Genomic DNA, 21,017 nt, shown 5'->3' on the forward strand with positions numbered 1-21,017 from the left:
AGGAGCGGAGCACCGGTGAGAGTTGGGGTGACAGTTTCACAGTTAAGAGTGAAGAGGCCCTCGCCGGTTTGGCTCAGTGGCTAGAGCGTGGGCCTGCGGACTACAGGGTCCCAGGTTCGATTCCTGGGCTGTGGGCTCCATCCCCAGTAGAGGGCGTGCAGGAAGCAGCCGATCAATGATTCTCATTAAAAAAAAAAAAAGTGAGAAGAGGGTTCACTCCCGCTACCCTCCCTGTGCTCTTAAATGAGCAAGCGACGAAGTTATGGGGCGGGAGAGATGTGCCGATTTGACCACGCGTGTTAGGAATAAAGTGTAGCTTGAATCCACGTTGCCTTTCAAGGCTGGAAAATGAGTGCATGGACACCGGCGACTCCAGAAGGGAACCCTTTCCTGGACCGCGCTCAGGTCGCCCCCTCAAGTGTAACCCGCTCCAGTGTAACCCGTTTCCCACCTGCCGGCCTCCGCTCCCAGGGGCGGTGGAGGGTGGGCGCACTGCTCGCCCAGAGTTCCTGCCGCAGCGTTGGCCGCCGGCTTCCTGCACAACCTCCACCGTCCTTCCCGTCTTAACCCGATTTCTGGGGCTGTGTCCTTCACTTACATGCACCAAAGATCCTGTCCTGGCCGCAGGGCTCAGCGGGGTGGAGCATTTCACAGAAGGGTCCTGGGTGATTCCCGGCCAGGGCATATACCCAGGTTTCGGGTTCCTTGTCCCCTCCGGGGAGGGAGCCGTTTGATGTTTCTCTCTCTAAAATCAATAAAAACATATCCTCGGATAAGGATTTAAATTAAAAAAAAAAAAAGATCCTGCCCTAGCCGGTTTGGCTCAGTCGGCCTGTGGACTGAAGGGTCCCGGGTTCGATTCCGGTCAACAGCACATGTCAGGGTTGCAGGCTCCATTCCCTGTAGGGGGCGTGCAGGAGGCAGCTGATCAATGATTCTCTCTCATCATTGATGTTTCTATTTCTCTCTCCCTCTCCCTTCCTCTCTGAAATCAATAAAAAAATATTTTTAAAAATATCCTAATTGACTTATTTCGGGACACTTTCACTCCTCTCACCTCCCCCCTAGGAGTGTTGTTGCTTTTACTGGCCTGCTGTTCGGGGTAGCCAGCCCCCACCCATTGTGTACAGGCAGAGGAGGCTCACTGTGTAACGGGTTAATAGCAAATATTTTAGGCTTTGCCGTCTTTTTATGGTTCACAAGTTTGCCCTTATAGCAGGAAAGCAGCCATAGACAATACTTACATGAATGAATGTGGCTGTGTTCCAATAAAACGTTAACAAATTTGAATATCATGTGTCAGGAAATATTTTAATTTTTTCAATCACTTAAACCTAATGTATTATACTCCAGTGTAAAACCTGATGCTCAGAATGAACATAGTATTCCTGGTGTAGCTGCTAATGTACAGTGTAAGGAGATTATTACTTCTCAACCTCTGAGGATGCCTCTGATTTGGCATGACCTAAGATTTCTTCAGGAAAACATCTCTGTATGCTTGACACAGGTAACTTCATTTTGCCTCCTAACTTCTCGCTTATAAGCTACAGGGTTCCCTGAATTCTCGGAGGGGTAAGTCTACACTAGAAAGGGCTCCTTTGGGAGAGGCAATCTATCATGGGCCCTGAGCATCCCTACATGTTCCTCCTGCTGGGTGTGCCAAGAACTGCTCTTTACCGGGGCCATTTCTCAGGCGCGTGTTTACAGCAAGGAAATACACAGGCAGTGTCTCCTGAACAAAGCGCATGCTTGCTTTTCATGCACCGTCAAAGCAGTGGTCCCCCCAGCGCAGTGTCGCCTTCCTGTAATGCGGTCCTGTGCTGGAATCCAGCTAGGCCTACCTGTTACCGTCTTGTGGGGAGTCGGGGTGGGGGTGGGGCAGGCCAGGGCAATCAGCTTAAATGTGAAGTCCAGCTACGGCTTTTGTCATGAATAATGAAGGTTTTTTTTTTTTTTTTTTTTTTAATACCCAGGAGTCTCAGGTCTCCTGTCAGCATCCATATTATCTTTTCAGTGGGGCAAAACCCCAAACCCTTTACAGATTGGGACAGATATGTAAAATAAGTTTTTTTCTGAGAGTACAAATTTTTAAAATTATATTGTTAAACCTCACCCAAAGATATATTTTCCATTGATCCTTAAAGTGGAAGGGGGAGAAAAAGAAAGGGATGGAGAGAGAGAGAGGGAAACATCGATGTGAGACACACATCGATTGGTTGCCTCCTGCACTTGCCCTGACAGGGGCTGGAGATCGAACCTGCAACCCAGGTACATGCCCTTGGCCAGAATCCAACCTGCAACCCTTTGGTACATGGGGTGATGTTGTAACCCCTGAGCAATGGTGTGCAGGGCAGAGAGTAAGTACAATCTTGATTACTTTGTAAATGTTCCTGAAGAGATGCATTGAACACTTATTGAGGGCACTGTGCTTGGTATAAGAGACACAGAAATGAATGAGTCTCTCCCTTGTAGGGGCCCATTCTCCAGTAGGAAAGACAGTCAGCCTAATTGCTCTGTCTCACATTCCAATCTAACTCATTAGCACGTCTTACAGACCCTACCTTCAGAATATATCCAGCATTGGGTCACTTCTCAACCACCAGTTTCTCTAAACCAATGGTTCTCAACCTTGGCTGCACATTAGAATTACCTGGGAATCTTTTTAAAATCCTGATTTCTGGGCCTCATCCTCCGGAAATTCTGTTTCTTTGTTACTAATGTTGTGGTCTCACCCCATATCAAAGAAACAGAATTTCCGGAGGATGAGGCCCAGAAATCAGGATTTTAAAGATTCCCAGGTGATTTTAATGTGCAGCCAGGGTTGAGAACCACTGCAGTCTAAACTACTGAGATTGCTTCCTAACTGGTTTCCTTGCTTCTGCCCTTGAACCACTTTAGAGCATTAGAGTCACCTGGAGAGTTGAAGCAGCACTGATATCCAGGCCCCATCTCAAATGAAATAATTCAGGGCCCTGGCATTGGTACTTTTAAAAGCTCCCCAGGACATTCTAATGTGCAGCTGAGAGTGAGACCCACTGCTGCTGACAATGAGAAGATATGAAGGGTTTTAAGCAAACCGTGACATGGTCAAATGCACTACTCAACCTATACAGCTTTATGTGGTGTTAGATAGTCTCAGGTTATTTTGGCAAAAATGTGCATTGAAAAGGGTAAGATCAGGGGCAGGGTGAACACTTACCTGGCTACAAAATAATCTAACCAAGAGCTGACTAAAAGCTAGAAAAGAAGTCCGGCCAGAGTGGCTCAGTTGGCTGGGCGTTGTCCTGTGCACGGAAAGGTTGTCAGTTCAATTCCTTTTTAGGGCACATACCTGGGTTGCGGATTCCATCCCCAGTTGAGGAATGTATAGAAGGCAACTGGTTGATGTTTCTCTCTCACATCGATGTTTCTTGCGCGCTCTCTCCCCAGTCCTCTCTCTAAGCATGTCCTCGAGTGAGGATTAAAAGCCAGAAGTGAAGTAGTGGCAGTGGGGATAGAGAAGGAACTGGAATATATGGGAAGTGAAACCAATAGGACTAAAATAACTATTGGTGGAGAGAGTGGCTTCTGGCCTCCCTCTCAGTTATGGTAAATTAAAAAAGAGGTTTGGGCCCTGACCGGTTTGGCTCAGTGGATAGAGTGTCAGCCTGCGGACTCAAGGGTCCCGGGTTCGATTCCGGCCAAGGGCATGTACCTTGGTTGCGGGCACATACCCAGTAGGGAGTGTGCAGGAGGCAGCTGATCGATGTTTCTAACTCTCTACCCCTCTCCCTTCCTCTCTGTAAAAAATCAATAATATATATATATTTTTAAAAAGGAGGTTTGGGAGTGAAACAATTCAGTTTTAGATTAAACCACTTAAGGTACTTATGAGATAGTTCCAGGTGATCATTGACTATGGTTCTGAAACTTGGGGAAGAGCTGGTTGTAAGAACAAAATTGAAGGTAGTGCATCCTTTGTTACGCTGTTCTCATTTAAAGATTTGAATATAAGAAACTATGGGAGGGGTGGCAAACTTTAAATGATCTAATTTCATAAAAATGTATTTTATAAATTATAGATGCAAACTTTTTGTGCTCTGAATTTTCATTTAACATTTCAGTTAGAACTCAACCAAGTGCTGGAGCAATGGGTTCCAACCCTTATTCTGTTATGGGATATGTATATGTATATGTATATGACCTCAGGCACTTCAGAATCACTTTCTCACCCACACAGAGTATGGGGAAGCATGAGACTTGGTTGGAAGTTTGTAAGGAGGACATTCCAAGAAAAGGGAAGTGTGCAGAAGGCTGCCCACTCTGTTTATTGGAATTCTGACTTAGGGGAGTACCGAAGGTGGTGCCCCTAATTCAGTGATGGCGAACCTATGACACGCGTGTCAGAGGTGACACGCGAACTCATTTTTTTGGTTGATTTTTCTTTGTTAAATGGCATTTAAATATATAAAATAAATATCAAAAACATAAGTCTTTGTTTTACTATGGTTGCAAATATCAAAAAATTTCTATATGTGACACGGCACCAGAGTTAAGGTTTTTCAAAATGCTGACACGCCGAGCTCAAAAGGTTCGCCATCACTGCCTTAATTATTCCTTGACCTTTCCAAACAAGTCTGTGCACATGCAGACTGGTGTTTACTGGAATCCTTAATCTTTGGGAGTCCTTGCTTAAAGGACACTACAAACACATGTCCTCCCAACATTACTTACCCTACTGACTTGTATCTAAAAGATAAACTTTATCTCAAACTGCTGCTACAATAAAAGCCTAACGAGGCAGGCAATTGAGGCTGCCTGGTTCCTTTAGCCAGGTATTCCCTTAGCTCTCTCTTTCACAGCAAATGTGTTGGAGTAATTCATTCATCTGTTGCTCAGGGCCTGCTGGTCAGGGGACTCAATGTTGCTTATAAGCTTACACACATATCTATAATAATAAAAGCATAATATAATTAGACCGGACAGCCAAATGACCTTCTGGATTTCATTCCGGACGAAGCTTTGGTGGCGGGGGCCAAGGCAGAGGTGGTTAGGGGTGATCAGGCAGGCAGGCAAGCAGTTAGGGATGATCAGGCAGAGGGGTTAGAGGTGATCAGGCAGGCAGGCGAATGGTTAGGAGTGATCAGGCAGGCAGGCAGAGGGGTTAGGGGCGATCAGGCAGGCAGGCGAGCAGTTAGGGGTGATCAGGCAGGCAGGCAAGCAGTTAGGGATGATCAGGCAGAGGGGTTAGAGGTGATCAGGCAGGCAGGCGAATGGTTAGGAGTGATCAGGCAGGCAGGCAGAGGGGTTAGGGGCGATCAGGCAGGCAGGCAGGCCAGCAGTTAGGAGCCAGTAGACCCAGATTATACATATTACTATAGTGCACATGCTTGGCATTTTTAATGGCTCTAGTGGTCTAAGGGGCTCTATCTTATAGTGAAAGATAGAGCCATGAGAATATCAGAAAGAGGACTAAGTACATTTGTAGGCACATATGCAAGTGCATTGGTATCATAAGATACAGTCAAATAATAAAATTGAATAACCTTAAAGTTTTAAAGACCAAGTAAAAAGTTTAGCCAAAAAACCCTAGTATTTAGATTTGCATAAAACATATCCTCAGAATTCACATTTAGATCAGAAACATGCCTTAAGGAATGATGGAAAAAAGTGTAATTAGCTTTTAACAGTAAATTATCAAAATATGTTAACAGTTAAAACACAACATAGGTGTCATATATTTAGTTGCTCTTAATTGCTCTTTGTTTAACCTGCTTGCCAGATTAACTGACAACCTTCCTTCTTCTGTAAACTTTTCTAATGGCCTCTGCACAGATCTCTTGTAGTGAAGTTTTCTGTTTTCTAGTACACATAACACTTCTATTCTCTACAATTTAGTTGTACAATGCTTAGTTGTTTGCTCCTAGTTTGTCCCAGTAGATAACTGTATCTCATTACATAATTAGGTATTAGACAAGTAGAGTTATATTTATGAAAACTAAGTCAAACCCCAGTAGTAATGAGCATCCTATCACCCAGATCTTGATTTTTAAACAGATGTCTATTAAAAAGAGCCAGGAATTCCTGGAGAAATGGTCATATCTGGAGAAATGGTCATATCTGGGGCACTGAAAGTGCAAGGTGAACCTGAGATATCTTCTGTCAGAAGGCAATTAAGTGCCCAAAGATGGGAGAGGGAATGTCAAAGGACCGACATAAGAGCTACCTGAAGGATTCAAATTGGCCAAAGTTGGGATAATTTGAGCATCAGAAAAAATGATCACAATTTATCATAATACATTGAATCATTTGTCATCACTGTCAACTCCTTAATATGACAATTTGTAATTAAAGGAAAAGAATTGAGCATGACCCTGCCTCAAGTACAGTCCAGCTGATGAAAGGTCACTCTTACAGAATGTCAGTCAATAAATGTAGAAATAAGAGAAAATCACCACCATTTTGCAAATCTTGATGAAATAATTGATTCAGGCAAGAATCATCATTATTGGATACCAAAACCACCAGGTGAAAGTTTGAGGCTACACAGGCTATCCATAATCTGCCAAGGTCTCAGTCCACAGATGAACTGCAACAGAAAAAGATACCTTTCCATTGGGAAGATAAGGTGGTTACAATTGAGTGATCAAATTTTGCATCACTGATAGTGAGGCAACCAGATATTAATAAGACTTCTGATATAATATGACATACATCTGTGAAGTGTTAATGTTAAAAATGTTTAGTCTAAATACATCAAGCCTTGTCCCTAATTGCTAACTTACATAAACTAGAGCAACAAGATAAGCAAACCACAGATCTGTTGATTTGATAAACAATCTGGTTGTAAATAACAGTTAAATCCTGAATGTGAGATTCTACAACTGACCTGCTCCATTAAGAAAAAGTCCTGGAAAAAAATCAAAGTTGGGAGACTGTTTTAGATAGATGAAGCAAACATTACAATAAAATATAGTGTGTGAAATTTGACTGAACAGGAAAAATTTAAACATGGATTAAGCATTAGGTATTAGGAAATTACTATTCATTTCTTGAGATATGTAATAATATTGTGATTATGTAAAAAGAAAAAGACTGTCCTTATTTTTTGAGATGCATTCATAGAGGTGAAATGTCATATCTTTGTTATTTTCAAATTGTTCAGAAAAATATGGCAAAATGTGAATTTTAAAATCTAAGTGGCAGATGTAATTTATTCTTTAACTTTCAGTATATTTGAACATCTTAATAACAAAAAGTTGTGGAAAATAAAAAACTGGTATTATATTTAGGCCAGACAATTGTAAAAGTGGGGAAAAAACACAAAGATTTAGGAATCTCCACTATTATTATTCTATTATTTTATAAGGGCATCAATTGTTTCAGTGTATCAATGGAAGACCTTTATAAATGCATTATTTACGCAAGACACATAAAAGTAGGAAATACAAATTAATGCAAAGAAAGATCCTATGGACTATAATACTCCACACATTCATTCCAGGAGAAAAATGGTGTGTAAGGTATAAAGTGGCAGTATAAAAATTGCATATGAAGTACAATGGTTATTTTTAATCTAATCACTGGCATAAGCATAATTTGAGTATTATACAACCTGGAGATAATTTATAATTTGTGAAAGGCAATTCCATAACATCAGGGTAATGAATGACAGGCAAGAAAAAGCAACAACTTCTTGAAGAAAACACTCAAAAAGAAAGCCTTGAAGATGTCTTTCCTTCTGCACTTGTTTGTAGGATGTATATATAGTCATGTCCAAATGAAGCCACGTGGGTCAACACACGTTTAAATTGATATTTATGGTGCCAGAATTTATATCAGTTTTTCCTCATCTAGCTCAGAAAAACTTCCTGTGCAAATATGTCTCATACTTTCTTAGGACATATTAACAATCCCCATTATTAATATCTCGGGATTCTGTTTCTTCATTTTTAAGTAGTTCTTAATTAACCAATCAATGACCAGTATTTGTTAAATCTTTCATAGGATTCTGTTTCTTCATTTTTAAGTAGTTAACCAATCAATGACCAGTATTTGTTAAATCTTTCATGTACGCACCAAAAATTCTACCAATTTCACTCCATCAGTTAAGTCTACCTTATTACTCATCTACTTATTCATTCAACTAACAGATATTGACCACCTGCTATATGCAAGGCACTGAAGAAACAAGAGCAAGATGAAATCTCAGCTTTCACAATATGGTCTTATATTCTGACAGTGGAATGCTGTGGATATTAAATGCAATAATATTTTTACCTATTGCTATTTGCATTTCTGCCAGTTTTCCTTTTATATTGTTTAGGGCTCTGACTCAGTTATTATTGTTTAATGATTACTGCATCGATGATAGCTTCTGCATCAATGCTTTTTTTTCAATGAATTTCCCCCCTGAATTTGAAGAGTATACTTATCTATATCTATATGAAGGAAAATGAATTCTAATTATTCCTTTAAAGTCAATAATTTCATTTTTACTTTCTTCTTACAAACAACAGGATGAATTTTGTTTTTTATTAATCAGTTTTTTTCCTAAGGTAAACCAAGTTAAGTAACAGTTTGTGTTAAGTTACCTATATGTTCACTTTCCTCACTGTTGTCTTCATCTTGATTTTTTTCCTTTTGGCACTAAACTCATATCCATTTTCCATTACTGGTTTTTCCTCACATTATATTTTATTACTTCCTTGCTTTAGGATATGTGGTCAACTTTGGCAACCCATTTTAGGTTTCTTATGCTCATCCTATTACGTACTAGTTAAGCTCATGTTCTTACTTTAACCTTTCATCACTTTAGAAAGCTTTTGGTTGCTTCATTTAGCAGTGAATTGCAGCAAAGTACTGCAGGAAGCCCTGAAAGGATCCAATTTAAGAAGTTTGGGCCCTCCCGAAACCGGTTTGGCTCAGTGGATAGAGCGTCGGCCTGCGGACTGAAAGGTCCCAGGTTCAATTCCGGTCAAGGGCATGTACCTGGGTTGCGGGCACATCCCCAGTGGGAGATGTGCAGGAGGCAGCTGATCGATGTTTCTCTCTCATCTATGTTTCTAACTCTCTATCTCTCTCCCTTCCTCTCTGTAAAAAATCAATAAAATATATTTAAAAAAAAAAGGTTTGGGCCCTGAGCACAGTAGGCACTCAAAAAACATGTATTTCAAGGAAAGAAATGGACTTTCTAAAGTAAAACATCACAGAGTACCCTTAAGTTATAAAACTAGGAGGCAGGTGAAAAAAAATGGAACTATTCTTATTTTTTTTTTCTACAGGATGACAGATGTCAAAACTTAGTGAAACTACGGCTGTTTTAAAGATTATTTTAAGCTTGGGTGTTTGTTTAATTTTTGTCTGTTTAACTAAATTGAATTTGTACATGTCTAAGGGTTATATACACATTAGTTTCTCTATCCTATAATCTTTCACTAAGGTTCTCTTCCTTAATATTTAAGTATTTAAGGAAAGTATAATTAAACAGTGGTCACATAGAAATCTTTAAGATACTTTCAAATTTCTCCCCCAAACATGGCAGTTATGGCATAATAGGAAAAGGGAAGTAAAAAGGGGGAGAGGGACCTTTTACATATTTAAGGCTTCAAAGCTGGGAAGAACTAAAAGCCTACTAAACAGCTTTTCTATTATCCCAGGACTACTCTCTTCTGTGAAATCTCTGCTTGATGGAAGCTTTCACAAGTTACATTCACAAGGCCTCATTAAAAAGTACTTGAAATACAGTAAGAGTTGGTGAGTTACAGATTTTTGAATACTCTTACTTTCACAGGGTTTCTTTCTGGAATAAATCAAGTAAAAGTTAAGAAGTGAAGGAATGCCTGGCTGGTATGGCTCAGTGGTTGAGCATCAACCTATGAACCAGGTCATTGTTGGATTCCTGATGAGGGAACATGCCTGGGTTTTGCGCTGGATCCCCAGTAGGGGGCGTGCAGGAGGCACCTGATCGATGAAGTTTCTCTCTCATTGATGTTTCTATCTCTATCCCTCTCCCTCCTTCTCTCTCTAAAAAATTAATTAAAAAAGAAGTGAAGTTTTCTTCTCAAATTTCACATTAAATTTAAATAGATTATATCCACAGTACCAATTGATACTTCTGCTCAGTGGTATCTAACATATATTGCACTTCTTCTGAATGTGTTAACACAGAGAGAGAGTACAAAATGAAATTTAAATAATTAAGTTGTAACACCTAAAGTCTTCATATCCATTAATTACGATGTTTGGTACCTGTATGAACACGCTGATGCTGAATAAGGTTTGTACTCTGAGTGAAGGTTTTACCACATATACGGCATGCATAGGGCTTCTCTCCTGTGTGAATTCTCTGGTGTTGAATAAGGCATGTTCTCTGGCTAAAATCTTTATCACATTCATTACATTTATAAGGTCTTTCTCCAGTATGAGTTCTATGATGTTGATTAAGTGATGAGGAATAAATAAAAGCTTTCCCACATACATTACATTTATAGGGTTTCTCTCCAGTATGAATTCTTTGATGTTGAGTAAGGTTTGCACCCTGTCTATATGCTTTCCCACATATGTTGCATTTAAAGGGTTTTTCTCCATTATGAATCCTATGATGTTGAGTAAGGTGTACACTCTGGCTGAATGCTTTCCCACACACAGTGCATTTATATGGTTTCTCTCCAGTATGTGTTCTATGATGTTGAGTAAGGTTTGCACTCTGGCTGAAGGCTTTCCCACATATTTTACATATATAGGCTTTCTCTCCAGTGTGAGTAGTTTGATGTTGAATAAGAGTTGAGGAATGAGCAAAGGCTTTTCCACATTCATTACATTTATAACACTTCTCTCCAGAATGAATTCTTTGATGTCGAATAAGGTAAGTACTCTGACTAAATACTTTCCAACACTCATTGCATTTATACGGTTTCTTTCCAGTATGTATTTTTTGATGTTGAAGAAGGTGTGTACTCTGACTGAAAGTTTTCCCACATTCGTTGCATATATAAGGTTTTTCTCCAGTATGAACTCTCTGATGATTAATCAGTGATGAACTGTGGCTGAAGGTTTTACCGCACTCCAAGCATTTATATGGTTTCTCTCCAGTATGTGTCCTTTGATGTATAGTAAGGTGTGCACGCTGACTAAAGTCTTTCCCACAGTCATCACACTTATATGGTTTCTCTCCGGTATGAATTCTCTGATGTATAGTAAGGTGTGCTCGCTGGCTGAAGGCTTTACCACACTGGTGGCATTCATATGGTTTTTCTCCAGTATGCATTCTCTGATGTGCAATAAGGGATGAGAGGTGCCTAAACTCTTTCCCACATTCTTCACATTCATAAGATTTCTCTTTGGTATGGGTGCTTTGGTGTTTCACGTAGGATGGGTATTTCCTAAACTTTTTCCCACACACATTACATTTATAAGGCTTTTCTCCAGGATAAAATTTCCTGTGTACAATACCATATGAGATATGATTGAAGGTTGCCATGCTTTCGTCATATGTATATGTCTTATTATCTGAATGGGTATCAAACTGTATAATTAGGTTTGAATGTTTTTCAAAATGATTTCCATATATATCATATTTACTAAGATACTCTCCTGTAGGATCATCTTCTTGTGAAAAAACTGACTTCAAACTGAAATTCCTTTCATTAGTGGGAATTTTCATGAAGGTATCTGGTGTTTGCCTCTCTAATCTGTCACCATAGTCATAAGGTTCTTCCAATTTGATGGTCTGGGTTCCATCTGTTGTGTACCCAGGAATATTTTTAACTGGATTACAATCTTGGGCTTCTGTTTCCCATCCTGAAATAAAAAGAATATAAAAAGGAAACTGTCAAAATAGAAGCAATATAATGAATGTGAATAAAATGCTTAAAAAACTATGGCTCGGACAACCTCATAACATGGTTCTTAAAGCTTGGGAAAGGAGAATAAAAGGGCAGAAAAACAGAAGACTAAACTGCAAATGGAGAGGTTCCTCACTATTCAACATGGGCACAGAGTAAATAAAATAGGTTAGGTCAGGTGACAGCTAAGAGAAGTGAATATAGTGGATAATACCATGTAGGATAACTTGGGATGGCTTTAATTGTGTATTTATTTATAACTAGAGGCCCAGTGCACAGAATTTGTGGGGTTGTGGCCTGCGGGGATCTGCCCGCTGTGGGAGTGACCCTCATCCTGGTCAGCTGAACGGCTGTGAACCCACTGGACCCGCCCTCTGAGCAGCTGTTCCCACTGCGCCTGCCTTGGCTGGCCTGGGAGCAGCTCCTGCGTGGTCAGTGCGTGTCATAGTGACCGGTCGTTCTGCCATTCGGTCGATTTGCATATTAGGGTTTTATTTTATAGGATTATCTAATTTATATAATGGCTTCATAAAGTAAACATGCTATCATAACTCCTTCCAATCTACTCTGCATAATCCTACATATTATCAAAGCAATTTCATGGTGCTTTTCATACTTAAATATGTCTACTAACTCTCCTATAGCCTTAAACAACAGCTCTCAAAAGTACAGTTCCCAGCCCTGGCCGGGTAGCTCAGTTGGCTGGAGCATTGTCCCAATACTCCAGGGTTGTGGGTTTGATCCCTGATCAGGGTACATACAAGAGTTAATCAATGAATTCATGAATGGATCCCAAAGCAAACTTATGTCTGTCTCTTTCTAAAATCAGTAAGTAATTATAACAACAACAAAAAAACTTAAAAAAAAAGTACAGCTCCTAGGCTGGAGGCTAAGCATCACTATCACCTGGGAATACGTTAAATTATTGCACCCCACCCAGACATACTGAATGAGAGACTTTGGAAGTGAGGCTGAACCATCTGTTTTTTTAGCAGCCCACCAGGTTGTTTTGATGCACATGAAAGTTTGAGGACCAGTGGAATAAAGGATAGAAGTTAAAGAGAGAGAAAAAAGTTCAAAATACCCCCAACTTGGCATGTAGTCCCAAAATATTCAAACCTTTTCTATTCTACCACACTTCATATTCAGTTTAACTTAAAGTTCAAAGTTATTCACATAACTTAAAATACTTCTTCATAATCTTCTATAGATGCTATGCTAATTCTAGACTCTAAGCCTTCTCTTATGATACCTACTCCATCTATTAAAAAAGCTCGTTTTTCTCTCCTTCTTAGAGTCCCAAGTACAGATTAGGCTGACTCATAAAACTGTCTTCCCCTGGCCAGGTGGCTCAGTTGGTTGGAGCATCGTCCTGTACACCAAAAGTTTGTGGGTTTGATTCTGATCAGGGCACATACCTAGGCTGCAGGTTTGATCTCAGATCAAGGTGCACATGGGAGGCAACCAATCAATGTTTGTCTCTCTCTTTCCCTGCCTCTCTCTAAAAAACCAATAAAAACATCCTCGGGTGAGGATTAACAAAACCCACATATAAAATTGTCTTTTTTTGTAGGTCAATATGGCTGAATATTAGCAGTTTCATATGGCTCAACCTCATATAATGTGGGGCCATGACAAAACTTGGCCTTACATTTTTATTTCACAATTTTGTGTGTTACTTATATTTCCAACCTAGTTGTTAACTCTGGAACTAACTTATGCTTTTTTTACATTTCCTTCAAAAAATGGCCGAAGACTGGACATGGTGGCCACTCACCTGAATTGATAAGACAGTAACTTGTAAAAAGGTGGACCCAAATGAAAATGCGCGTGCGCGCATACACACACACACACACACACACACACACACACACCCAACAAAAAACTCTGACCCCAAACCTGCCTGCAAAACAATCAAATATGTCTAGACATAGCTTGGAGATATTGTGGGTTTGGTTCCACACCACCGCAATAAAGCAAATATCACAATAAAGTGAGTCACATGAATTTTTTGGTTTCTCAGGCATATCAAAGTTATGTTTATATTATACTGTAGCCTATTAAGTGTGCAATATCTGATGTCTAAAAAATGTACCTACCTTAGTTAAAAAACACTTATCGTTAAAAAATGCTAAGCATAATCTGAGCCTTAAGAAAGTTGTAATCTTTTTGCTGGTGGAAGGTCTTACCTTCAATTTGTAAAATGTTTAGTATCTGTGAAGTGCATAAAGTGAAGCACAAAAGTGAGGTATGCCTGTATTTGTTGATGTCTATTATGTTTCCATTATGATAGTTTAAAACAGATTTAAGTTACAGTACCTTTCTCCTTTGAGATCAGGTGGGAAACATAACTTACAAACATTAAGAATTATTTAATGAAATAATTAAATATGGAATTTATAATGTAGCAAAAATAATACTGAATAGTTCAGAAACTTTCTAAGATGCAGATCAAAGTGTAATAACCACAAATATATTCATTCCATGGAATCAACCATCAATAAAGGAGTAGCTAGCACAGGGGATATGGAGTATTGATAACTGATAAAAGTAATTAGGTAGGTCTATGTACATTAATATAAAAAGGTGTAAAGGGCATATTATTAAGCAAAAAAAGAGGTAGGTATATAACAGTATGTAGAGCAAGAACCTACCTGTGTAAAGATATGTTACATATCTTATAAATAAATATACACATACATTTATACACATTATACACTATAGTGATAATCTAAGGGGAAAAGGTCTTAGTAATGGGTGAGAGGAGGGAGACATATCTCATTTGGCTTTCTTGTGCTGCTTGAATTTACAAACTATTTTTATTACTTTGATTTCAATTAAAAAATCAGAGTTGATACTAGAAAATGGTTAGGACTAAGGTTAAATAAAAAAAGCAGTATCATAACTAGCATGAAAACTCGTAGAGAAATAATACCAAAATGCTAATAATGAAATTATAGGTTTTCCAAAAATATTTTCTAATATTTAATTGGCTATGCCTTTTATTGCTGTTTAGCACTAGAAATGTAGTTCTATTACTTTTATAGAAAAAAAATTTAAAACAACTTCCTCAAAACAGATTTGTTACTTTCCCCCCACCCCCAAAAGAAACAAAATGAGAATGTTAATGGACTGTGTAGGTAAACATGTGAGTGTGCATGTGTGCACACACACACAATACACAATGAGATAATACCAGAAGCTGAGTTTAACTTCTATGTAATCAGAATGCATCTATGATGACTATTTCATATACCCGAAAAGGAAATACTAAAGGTTATAATTAACAAGCTTAAAGTAACAAGTCTGAATGATGACCATGAAGGAATTGCTACTCTAAAGCAGCGGTTCTCAACCTGTGGGTTGTGACCCTTTGGCGGTCGAACGACCCTTTCACAGGGGTCGCCTAAGACCATCCTGCATATCAGATATCTACATTACGATTCATAACAGTAGCAACATTACAGTTATGAAGTAGCAACGAAAATAATTTTATGGTTGGGGGTCACAATATGAGGAACTGTATTTAAAGGGCCAGAAGGTTGAGAACCACTGCTAAAGCACACATTTTTAAACCAATCAATTTATTGCAAGTTCAGAACTTGAGATAATTAAGCAGAGCTTAAAGATGTGTATATAACTAACCAGAATGAATTGATTTGAAGTAATAAATATCTATTGGTCAATAGGGCCAAACAATGGTACAGCTCTAATAGAAGAGATCAGTGTTGACTCAGGTAATCAAGGAAAGCTTTGGGGATGGAAGGAGGCATGATTTGAGTTGAACCTTAAAGAATGGCTAGGTCCTGTGTAAATAAAAAAAAAAAACTATACAAGTTCTGAGACAAGACTGGCTTTGAAGACCAATAAATACTACTACTCTATTTGTGAATTATCAAAGTTTCTCTTTCCTAAAATACTAGAGGCCTGTTGCACGAAGAGATTCATGCAATAGGCCTTCCCTTCCCTTGGCTGCTGGCACCGGTTTGCCTCTGGCACCCGGGACCCAGGCCTTCGCTCTGGCCAGGCTCCAGCTGGAGCCAGCCCCGGGGCCGTCAGGCTTCACTCCGCCGCTTGGAGCCTACGTATGCAAATTAACTGCCATCTTTGTTGGGTTAATTTGCATACTCTCCTGATTAGCTGGTTAGCATAGCGAAGGTACGGTCAATTTACATGTTTGTCTATTATTAGGTATGATGATTGATTAGATATCCTATCAAAGGTTCAACTTATTATATATCACTGAGATGGTAAGAAAACAAAATCTTCAGATGCCAAAAATCTAGTAAAGACAAGAAGATAGGAAATCAGCAAGAGCTCAAGTTGGCTGCTTGTGACAGATCCTCAATCCTGTTGATGACCCTTAAGATTCTACTTTGAGGGTGCAAGGGGCTCAGGGACCAGAAGAAAAAGCCTAGGGCCCAACCCTAAGCTTTAGGAGGGAAGGCTGACAGAGTCTATACTCTGTATTACACTCTATATAAGGACAGGCTAGAAAACAAGCAAAATCGAAAAAAACACCTCACCTCTACAAAATACAAAAAGGAATTTGCCTTTTTCAGTCTTGTTTTTTAGCAGGAAAAAACTACTCTCAAAATACATGACCATAAACTGCTCCCTTTTGTGGCTTTACCCTAATTTATGCTACCTGAATCATCTGAAAGACCATGCTGAGAAGTCAACTTAAAGTGCTTCCAGAGGGACAGTACCACTCAGAAGTCTATCCTGACTCTAGTTCAGGCTTATTTCCATTATGCCATGTATGTTTTCTCATTGTTTAGAGTGTGCTGAAATCATTCCCCAAAGGACTTAGTGTGCTACTGGCATATTTTATGTCATTCTGCCAAGGCAAATAAAGCCATAAATTATGAGAAGAACAAGCTTTTCAATTAGTGTGACCCTTAAAATACCTAATGACCAGATTAAAAAAAAAATCAAATCAGATAAAGTTTAAAAAAGTGAATCAAGTTACTCTAAGGTAGTGTCACTATTGTTTAATTTACTGTAATGCTGTAGTGCAGCGTCAATATTGGTAGACACACTAGAAGTCAGTGTCTTAAAAAATTAGAAAAGCAAAATGCAAACAGAATATAGAGTACTCCTTTAGTGTACAAAAGGAGATATGACTATATTTATGATTTCTGCAAAGAGAAACATCAAAAGGACAAATCAGAAACAACTGAACATGTTTAACTACAGGGAATGGATGGGAACAGGGCAGAAGAAATAAGAGTGTATATCTTTCTTTTTTCAAAATTTTTAATTTTTTTCCCTTTTATTGACTTTATTGGGGTGACACTGGAGAGTGTATACCTTTCCACATAGTTTTGAGTTCTGAACCATGTTAATATTTTTATATACTCAAAAATGTACAGTTTAAGAAAAAAATAAAAAAACAAGAAAATACTAAAACTGAGCACAAACAGAATCAAACAAACTTAGCTGTATACTAGTATCTTATGACTAGTGGCCAGGTGCATGAATTTGTGCACACTGAAAGCAAACTAATTAGAAGAAATATTTTAATATTTCTCTAATATTCGCCCTTTCTCTATAATACTAGTAGAAGTGTCAACCAAATTCACGATCAACAATGACAGATGGAAGCACATGCGTGCGACTGGCACCAGTGAGAGCTTTATATGTATCGTGCATGCACGAGTCAACTTAGCCTTTTATAGATATAGAATAAACTTGCTTAATTGGACCTGCTTTCTGATTTAGCTAAACTTTTTTCCAGCCCAGTGAAGCACCCCCAACTTCTCTTTCAGGTAATTGTCAGCAACACAGCAGTAAATATCAACATGAAGCAGATTATCGTAGATCACGCAGGGAGAACAAAGGGTAAAATAATGTAACTGCAGCAGTGTTTGACTATATTCTGTGCAGTGAGAAAACCTGAAGTCATTTTTAAGGTCCTGAAAATCTTACTTCTTTTCAGTCTGGTCAGTTTCTAAGCTTTCTAAATCTCCATTTTCCAGTTAATGAAAATACGATTCCACCAAGTCTCCTATCTACCTACTCCAGGACTTCTGTGAGGATCAAATGAGATGAGGCATGGGAAAACACTTCACAGACATTTGGTTAGTGTGAAATGTTTACACCTGGCTTTAAAGCAAGCCGTGTTCCTGGGCTGAAGAAACTACAAGGAGGCTAGTCGCTACGAAGAGGAAGCCGGGCGTTGCTATGTGATGTCATTACCTGGATGGACATTTAGCATATTAGCCTTTTATATATATAGATAGCTAGGAGGAAGAATTCAAGTAACTTTTGAGCCAAGTATTCTGTATAGCCTCAGTGGAATATATAAGGACAAAAAGGACTTTGAAGAAACTCTGAACCTAGATAGTTTGTTATTGTATGATATTGATATTCCCAAACCATTTTTGTGTTTATTATGATACAGCAAATGGGTAAATATACAGACATTGTTGGGAACCAGGTTATTCATTGTATGGGAAAGGAAATACACAATGGAATATGGGAAAATATAAAATGGAATTAGAGTTATCAGTATAAATTCATGAGTAAAAAAAATCAAACAAACCCTGAAACTAGATACATAATACATACACATATCTACTGAACAGATTGAGAAGCAACAATACCCCATAGTAGTGAGTCCACATACTGCCCAAATCCTAGTTTCTAAGCACTATTTTCAGTTCCTTAGAGAAATTACAGGTCTAAGGTAGGCCCAAGGTGAGCATAAAGAATATCTTGTGCCAGAAAGCAAGGAAATGCTCAAAAAGTAATAGTGATATCTCAAAAGGACACTAGTTTGAAAGGCTGCCATTGAGGTAGTCCAAGATGGTGATGTTGGAAGATCCTGAACTCACCTTAACCAAACTATCATCAATAATGAGATAAAATTACATTATATGCCTTTTGAGGAAATGCAATGGGAAGTCCATACCTATAAAGTATTCTTGGCAAAATTATCTAATCAGAATCTAATCATGAGGAATAATCAAGCAAATGTGGGTTATTAAAAAACAAACAGCCGAAACCGGTTTGGCTCAGTGGATAGAGCGTCGGCCTGCGGACTGAAGGGTCCCGGGTTCGATTCCGGTCAAGGGGATGTACCTGGGTTGCAAGCACATCCCCAGTGGGAGATGTGCAGGAGGCAGCTGATCGATGTTTCTCTCTCATCGATGTTTCTAACTCTCTATCTCTCTCCCTTCCTCTCTGTAAAAAAATCAATAAAATATATTAAAAAAAACCAAAACAAACAAAAACAAACAAACAAACAAACCTGGCCTGGATCCTTCAAAAAAAGTCAGCATCATGAAAGATTAAAGGAAAAGGAAGAAAGGAAGAAAGGAAGAAAAGGAAGAAAAGGAAGGAAGGAAGGGAGGGAGGGAGGGAAGGAAGGAAGAAAAGGCTGGGGAACAGTTCTAGATTAAAAGGGACTAAGAGCTTGGGCAGTGTGGCTTTAACTAGGAGGTGACAGTTCAATTCCTGGTCAGGGCATGTGCCTGGGTTGTGGGCTTGATCCCCAGTAGAGGGCGTGCAAGAGGCAGCCAATCTCGATGATTCTCTCATCATTGATGCTTTTCTCTCCCTCTCCCTCTCTCTGACATCAATAAAAAACATATTAAAAAAAAGAAATAAGATAAAATAAGAGGGACTAAAACATTGATAACCAAGTGGAACATGTGATTTCTGACTAGATCCTGAACTGGGGAGAAAATCATCTATAAATGATATTTTGGGACAGCTAGAGAAATCTAAGTATTTGACTATCAATTAGATAACATTATTATTTAAATATTAAACATTTGGAGACAATGGTGTTGTACTTATGTAGAATGTCCATGTTCTTAGAAGATATATATTGAAACATTTAGGGGTGAGATGATATGATACTTGCAACTAACTTTCAAATGGTTCAGTGTAAAAGCAAAGTATGTGTGTGTACATGTAAAGAGATAAGGCAGCCCTGGCCAGTGTGCTCCATGGTTAGAGCATCGGCTCACACATGAAAAGGTCGCAGGTTCCATTCCCAGTCAAGGGCATATATATGGGTAGCAGGTTCATCCCCAGCCCAGTCAGGGAGTGTGCGGGAGGCAAACAATCAAAGTGTCTCTCTCACATCGATGTTCTCTCTCTCTCTCCACTCCCTTCTACTCTCTCTAAAAATCAATGGAAAAACTGGTGTTGCTCAGTGGTTGAGTGTCGACCCATGAACCAGGAGGTTACGGTTTTGATTCTCAGTCAGAACACATGTCCACGTTGCAGGTTCAATCCCTGGGGAGGTGGGGGAGGATGCCAGAGGCAGCCAATTGATGATTCTCTCTCTTCATTGAAGTTTCTAACTTTCTCTCTCCCTTCAGCTCTCTGAAATCAATAAAAAATAAGGCAAAAGTGGCTGAATGATGATAAATGGTGATTCCAGATAAAAAATATATAGGTGTTCAATGTACTATTCCTACAACTTCACTGGTTTGAAATCTTTCAAAATAAAGGAAGGAAGAAAGGAATGGGAACCACCAAAAAGTCCATCAACAGGGAACAGTTTCAATAAAATAGGAAAGACACAATAAAATTGGATGCAGGTATTTAAGCTCTTTACATACCCATTTGGAACACTCATCAAGCTATGCTTTTAAATAATAAAAGCAAAGTACATTACTACGTGTAAAGTATGTTACCATTTATATTAGAAAATGGAGAAAAATATTTTCACATTGACTTTATATGCAAACAAAACAAAATAAATGCCTTAAAGAATAAACTAAAAACTAGTAACAGTGGTTGTGTGTTAGGGAGATGTAGGAACTAGGTGAACTGGGTGAATGTGGTACAAGTGCGAGACTTTTGTTTGGCTTTGTATAAAATTTTAAAATGGCCCTGGCTGGGTAGTTCAGTTGGTTAGAGCATCATCCCAATATGCCAAGGCTGTGGGTTCGATCCTTGTTCAGGGCACATACAAGAATCAACCGATGAATGCATGAATAAGTGGAACAACAAATCAATGTTTCTCTCTCTCTTCCTCTCTCTCTAAAAATCAATAAAATACTTTAAATTAAAAATATATTTTATATATTAAAAACATGATCTTGTGAATAAATTGTCTTCTTAAATACTTAGAAAATAAAAAATAGATGCCGAACCAAGATGGCGGCATAGGTTAACGCCGGAGTTTGCTGCCTCGAACAACCACTTCAAAAATACAACTAAAAGATGGAA

At 38.9% G+C, this 21,017-nt stretch overlaps 1 protein-coding gene and 1 long non-coding RNA gene across 3 annotated transcripts in view; one reads left to right on the forward strand and one right to left on the reverse strand.

Annotated features, from left to right (window-relative positions):
- Positions 1–7,991: 7,991 nt before the first annotated feature.
- On the forward strand, positions 7,992–9,224 carry LOC106726773. The gene is made up of 2 exons (XR_001362875.1): positions 7,992–8,875; positions 9,110–9,224. It is a non-coding gene; the product is annotated as an uncharacterized LOC106726773 (long non-coding RNA).
- Positions 9,225–10,003: 779 nt separating this feature from the next.
- Positions 10,004–21,017, reverse strand: part of ZNF287 (zinc finger protein 287) — a 17,904-nt gene continuing 6,890 nt past the window's right edge. Inside the window, exons 6-7 of one of the 2 annotated variants that reach the window (XM_014542899.1) lie at positions 11,223–11,781; positions 10,004–10,802 (exon numbers count right to left, since the gene is read on the reverse strand). In XM_014542899.1, the coding sequence (XP_014398385.1) occupies positions 10,211–10,802; positions 11,223–11,781 (1,151 nt within the window). In that variant the 3' untranslated portion in view covers positions 10,004–10,210. Of the gene's footprint in view, positions 11,782–21,017 lie in introns of both variants that reach the window. The other variant, XM_005870205.2, reaches the window with a different exon arrangement.

Source organism: Myotis brandtii, unplaced genomic scaffold (genome assembly GCF_000412655.1).
Source record: "Myotis brandtii unplaced genomic scaffold, ASM41265v1 scaffold314, whole genome shotgun sequence".
Lineage (NCBI taxonomy): Eukaryota > Metazoa > Chordata > Mammalia > Chiroptera > Vespertilionidae > Myotis > Myotis brandtii.